Below are 5,420 nucleotides of genomic sequence, written 5' to 3' on the forward strand. Positions count from 1 at the left end.
TGGTTAGCATATCATTATCATTATTAGTTTAATTACTATTATCATCATCATCACTATTCTTCAAAAAGATCTATGCACTTAATTACTTTGCATGAATTCTCATGATTGTTACTATAAACCGGTTCAGTGGGAGAGAGTATTTTCCCAAAAACCATGAGCCAAACGGTATCGCTTGCTAATACACATGTTGGGAAAATGCTAAAACTGGTGATAATGACATAGATTCCACTGGATCGGTTAAAAATGGAAAGATATTAGATCATGATCTTGCTCATCGATGCTCCCTCCCTCCCTCCCTTCTCCTCACTTCATGTCTCGAAAACACGCTGAGAAATGGAAATGCCATGGCCAGATTAATAGATAAAATGGCACTGCGACTGTGAGGCGCAGCATCTTTATTCAATTCCAGTAGAGCAGAGGAGAGGAAAGGAGGAAGAAGATGAAGAAGCCAAGTCACGTGGCCCCGTGCGTTTCACTGTGCGGTGATTAAACGCCGAGGACAACAGTAAAGATGAAAAGAAGAAGAGGAGGAAAGAAAAAACAGAAAAGAAAAAAAAGCAAAAAAGCTGCAGGCTCGACTCTGCATGCCATGCATGCTGCTGCATGCTGCTGCTGCTTCCTCTGAGCCCGAGTAGAAGACAAACCCATCCGTCACAAAGCCTGAGACCCAGGCCAATTCGATTTGAAACTCACTCTCCGGTCATCATCATCATTTCATTTTTTTCATTGTATATACCTCCCCAGACAGCTCCTGGAGTCGAGATTATGGAACTAATATCATATTACAGAGTTGTTTTGTGGTAGCCTGCCTACGGGATTCATTAAAACCCATCAGTAAAAAGTTGGCAACAACGACAACAAAAGAACAATGACAAAGGGGAGGAGAGATGGAGTGGAGGGGTCGTCTGACCATTCCAACGCCATTTGGATTTGTCTAAGGAAAAAAAAAAAAAAAGTACTTACAGAGAGCTAGCTAGAGAGAGAGAGAGAGCTCTTTGAGATCTAAGATCTATCCCTCCTCTGTGACCAAAGCGCGCGCGGAGAGGAAAGCGGTAGGGGGTAGCTAAAGCTATGGCAGCAAAAGAGAATAGCGTTGCAGCCGAAGAAACCTCGGGCTCGAGTTAGAAAGACGAAGAAGGAAGAGGAAGAGGAGTTGCTTGTTATCTTCGGAAATGGAGTCGCTGGAGAAGGTGTGAGGGAGGGAGGGAGAGAGGAGTGTGTTGGTACGAGTTTCATCTGCTTTTTTATTTTTATTTGTGTTTGCGCTTTACTTGTTTCTTTCTTTCTTTTCTGATGGCTTTTAATGGCAGCAGGGCTGAATAGAGTTAGCACCAGCCTTTAATGCTCTGTCTCCCTCTGCTCTGTTGTTGTTCATGGTAGGTTTGCTATAACAGGGGAAGAGGAGAGAGGGAAGTGCGGCTTCTTGCATCGATTTGCTTCGAGCTATGGACGCCTACGAGGCAACGAGAGTGGTGCTGTCGAGGATCCAAAGCCTGGAGCCGGAGAACGCTCACAGGATCATGGGGCTGCTCTTGCTGCAGGAGCACGGCGAGCAGGAGATGATTCGCTTGGCCTTCGCCCCGGAGACGATGCTCCACTCCGTGGTTTTGAAAGCCCTAAAGGAGCTGGGTTTCGCGCCGGCCTCCGCTCCCGGAACCCCTGCCGGCGCCGCCTCGCCGTTGCTCCTCCGTCAGAACTCCGCCTCGCGGCTCCTCGCCGTTTCCTCGCCGTCGTCGTGGGCTCCGCCCCCGGTTTTCTCCCGCTCCAACAGCGGCGTGGGCGGGAATGGTTTGAGCGCGTCGGTGGATGAGCACCAGAGCTCGGAGGAGCTGGTTAGCCCTAGTAATCTCGGCCTCTCGCCCTTCTATGGCGCTGCTGAGCTCATTGATGATTTCCACCTGCCGGATCAGCTGGCTTTCCTTGGCGAACACGGCGCGGCCCCCAATTCCAACCACCTGCTTTCTGTTGCTGCGAACGCCGGTGGAGGCAGCGATGCGTTCAACCTGGACATCGAGTGCCGAAGTCCTAGCGGCAACGGCGACGGCGCGATGTTCCCCGGTAGGATAGGCTGGGGGGTCAACGGCTACCACCACCGCCGGAGCAGCTCGGCCGCGGACCTCTGCCTCGGCGACCCGGCCGCGGGGTTCGGATGGAAGCCGTGTCTCTACTTCGCGAGAGGCTACTGCAAGAACGGAAGCGCCTGCCGATTCCTACACGGGCTCCCGGAGGACGGCGTGGCGGCCAAGATGGACGCGGCGGTGGAGCAGCAGTGCCAGGAACTTCTGCTAAGGTCGAAAAGCCAGAGGATGGGCGATGCTTCTCAACTTTTGGCGTCTGCCTTCCCGTTCTCTCCCACTGGTTCGGTGCCGCCGTCACCTTCGTCTTCCTCGAGCAAATGCCTCAACTTCTGGCTTCAACAGCAGCAAAATGAAAGCCAAAGGTAGCTCTCTCTCTCTCTCTCTCTCTCTCTCTCTCAACCAACAATCTGCAATTACTACAGGGCGGCGACTGCGGCTGCGGCCGCTGCGGCATTGATGCTGGCTGGTGACGATTCCCATAAGTTCATAGGTAGATCAAGAATGGAAAGAAATGATTTCATGGCGAATCCTGGCTCAAGACAGATCTACTTGACCTTCCCAGCTGACAGCACATTCAGTGAAGAGGATGTCTCCAATTACTTCAGGTTGGTCCTCCTTCCCTGTGCGCAAAAATCCATTCTTTGAACATTTCCTCTTTGGTTATAGCATCTACGGGCCGGTGCAAGACGTGAGGATCCCATTCCAACAGAAGAGAATGTTCGGCTTCGTGACCTTCGTCTACCCGGAGACCGTGAAATTGATCCTGGCCAAGGGGAATCCTCACTTTGTCTGCGACTCCAGGGTTCTCGTCAAACCTTACAAGGAGAAGGGGAAAATCCCTGAAAAATTCAGGCATGCCCTTTTTCTTTCCCTTCCCTTGCAATGGATTTACAACATTGTTCTTGGCATGTGTCAATGCTCTTGTCCTTCCTCAGGAAGCAGCAGCAGCAGGCTGAGACCTTTGATCTTCAACAGCTTGGTTAGTTCTTGCAACCAATCTCTTCTCTCGTCAAATACTAAATTTACTTTTCTTTCCTTTGTTACTCAAATTCCATGTAAATGTTTGTAGCGGGAGCGCGGATGATGTTCAATAATGGAAGTTTCAACCAGGAGCTACTCCTGAGAAGAAAGCTAGAAGAGCAGCAACAAGCAGCAGAGCTGCAGCGAGCAATTGAGCTGCAAGCTAGGCGATTCACCGGCCTCCGGCTCAACCTAAACAACATAAGCTTCTCATCTTCTCCAGCATCCATCAACTCTCCTTCTATTACTGCCGCCCAACCGATTGGCAGCGTGGATAGCAGCAGCATCAATGGCACCAATTTCTGCAGCAGCAGTAGCCAGGAAGACTCACCGAATGAGGGTAATGCTTGTAGTTGTTTTTTCTTCATAATGCCAGTTCTTCTTAGTTCTGATGATCGTCGTCTTTTGTGCAGATAAGAGCATCTGTGTTGCTGAAACAGAAGAGAAATCAAATGGCTATGATAAGAATGAATCTACCGGCGAGGCGAACCTCAAAGAAGATGGCGAATTGCTAGAAAGGTTACTCCCAAGCACTAAACATTACTGTCTCTTTTATTCTCAAGCAAGAAAGAAATATTGCTGTAACTTGCTCTTCGATTCCTGCAGCGGCGATCATAACTTGCCCGATAGCCCATTTGCCTCCCCTACCGATTCATTCATGCTCGATTCACTCTCTAACAACGAAGACCGTACGACTACGAACATTGTGAATACTAGCAACACTCACAGCCATCTAAAAGCCCCCTCCACATTACAGCCAATCGCTTCTTCCCCTGATAAGCCCTCTCTGAGTTCATGCTTCCTCCACATGCCAAGGTAAAACGACTAGTCTATTCTAATTAGCTTGCATACTTCCGAGTCTACTCAGAATGCTGCTATGGTGCAACAATAAAATTGGAGTCGTCATCAGGTTGTCCTCTGGCCACGGAGCTATCGGCATGTGAAGTCGCCAAGCGGAGTAAGTGAGCTCTCCCCATCATTGTAAGCCTCAGTCTCCATTAGTGGATTGTGACCCCCTCTTCTTTATTCACTCAACTTTCACTTGATTGTAGTAATATCCTAGTAAGCAAAGAAGATAGTGGAATATAGCCAAAGAAAAGTTGCAAATGGTTCCTGTGTATTGCTTCTCCCTTTCCTTTTCGAGTAGTTTTCAATTGTAAGCTTCATAGGCAGCCAAGCAAGTCTACCATTTGCTCTTCCAATTCACCACCAAGATACAATTACTGTAGTTGCCGCCATTGCTGTTAGCTATATCATTACCCACCAAGATACAACAATCTTCCACACCAGGTACAGGAAACTCTAGACAAGGTGACAGAAAGCCGCACTAAGTTCTAAAAAGAAATGATACAGGAGAGGGGAAGGACCACTGAAGGTGAAGAGAGCCATCGAGGGTCAAGATAGAGCTGGATGTTGTACATGCATGCATGTGATGTTCTGCAGTGGTCTCTTCTCTTGTTCCTCCACTCCGGTCTTTTACTTTTGGTTTCTTTTGTTGATCCAATATTGTAGCTGACTTCAAAATAGACAGAATTGTTCACAAAAAGAGTTTAAAACAAATAGTTTCTCTTCCTTGCTTGCTGTAACCAGTGATGTCTGCGTTCCTGGATTCCTATTTCAGTTCAAATTGGAAGGTATTTAGATTTATCTTCATTTTTTTTTTAAATTTTTCTATCATAGCAAAGGTCCTTGAAAGGAGGTAAATTACGAAACACAGTGATTTTAGTGATAGTGGAGTGGACATGCTCTCAATCTGAGTGACTACATTATATCAGCATTAAATGTTTTCTTTTCGGATAGCGACTCTCTCTGAGCTTAAAAAAATAATTGAAGGTTCACTTAATTACCATTCCAATTTGGTTGTGCTTGCGCATTAATGATGAACTAAGTACTTCAAGTTCTAGATCAAATTTTCTTCTCCATGCAACTTCTAACATTAAAAAATAAATTATCAATATGTACAATTACTAATATATGTAATAACAGTGTCGAGAGAATTAAACTTCGTTTTATTTTTCTTTTACTTTTATCCGATTTCAACATGAATCTAGACACTAGGATATAATAGATGAAATATGATAATGCAAGTTGTTGTACAATTAATGTGATGAAATATGATATATATGCATGGGGTTTCTTATTAATTATCAACCCACCAGCCAAACCTGGCAACCCATTTGGAGTAATGTCAACTTGTCGGAAATTTAAAGCGAGGGATGATCTCATTTGTATATAGAATCATAAGGTATGAGTATTATAATAGTTTAATTAAATTTTATTTGCAAGTTAGTATAATGAATTGATTATCAGATTACGTTGTTT

At 46.1% G+C, this 5,420-nt stretch overlaps 1 protein-coding gene across 4 annotated transcripts; it reads left to right on the plus strand.

The window, feature by feature from the left end:
- Positions 1 to 719: 719 nt before the first annotated feature.
- Positions 720 to 4,684, plus strand: LOC122005000 (zinc finger CCCH domain-containing protein 53-like). 4 transcript variants are annotated; one of them, XM_042559889.1, is made up of 9 exons: positions 720 to 1,223; positions 1,381 to 2,440; positions 2,501 to 2,683; positions 2,745 to 2,930; positions 3,014 to 3,057; positions 3,148 to 3,438; positions 3,512 to 3,617; positions 3,705 to 3,914; positions 4,009 to 4,684. In XM_042559889.1, exons 2-9 carry the CDS (start codon positions 1,446 to 1,448, stop codon positions 4,040 to 4,042), a joined length of 2,049 nt encoding a protein of 682 aa, XP_042415823.1. In that variant the 5' UTR covers positions 720 to 1,223; positions 1,381 to 1,445; the 3' UTR covers positions 4,043 to 4,684. The 4 variants fall into 4 exon arrangements, with proteins under 4 accessions (XP_042415823.1, XP_042415821.1, XP_042415820.1 ...); XM_042559887.1 differs by having other exon boundaries at positions 721 to 1,223; positions 1,311 to 2,440; XM_042559886.1 differs by having other exon boundaries at positions 721 to 1,223; positions 1,314 to 2,440.
- The last annotated feature ends 736 nt before the right edge of the window (positions 4,685 to 5,420 follow it).

Source organism: Zingiber officinale, chromosome 7B, assembly GCF_018446385.1.
Source record: "Zingiber officinale cultivar Zhangliang chromosome 7B, Zo_v1.1, whole genome shotgun sequence".
NCBI classification, from domain to species: domain Eukaryota; kingdom Viridiplantae; phylum Streptophyta; class Magnoliopsida; order Zingiberales; family Zingiberaceae; genus Zingiber; species Zingiber officinale.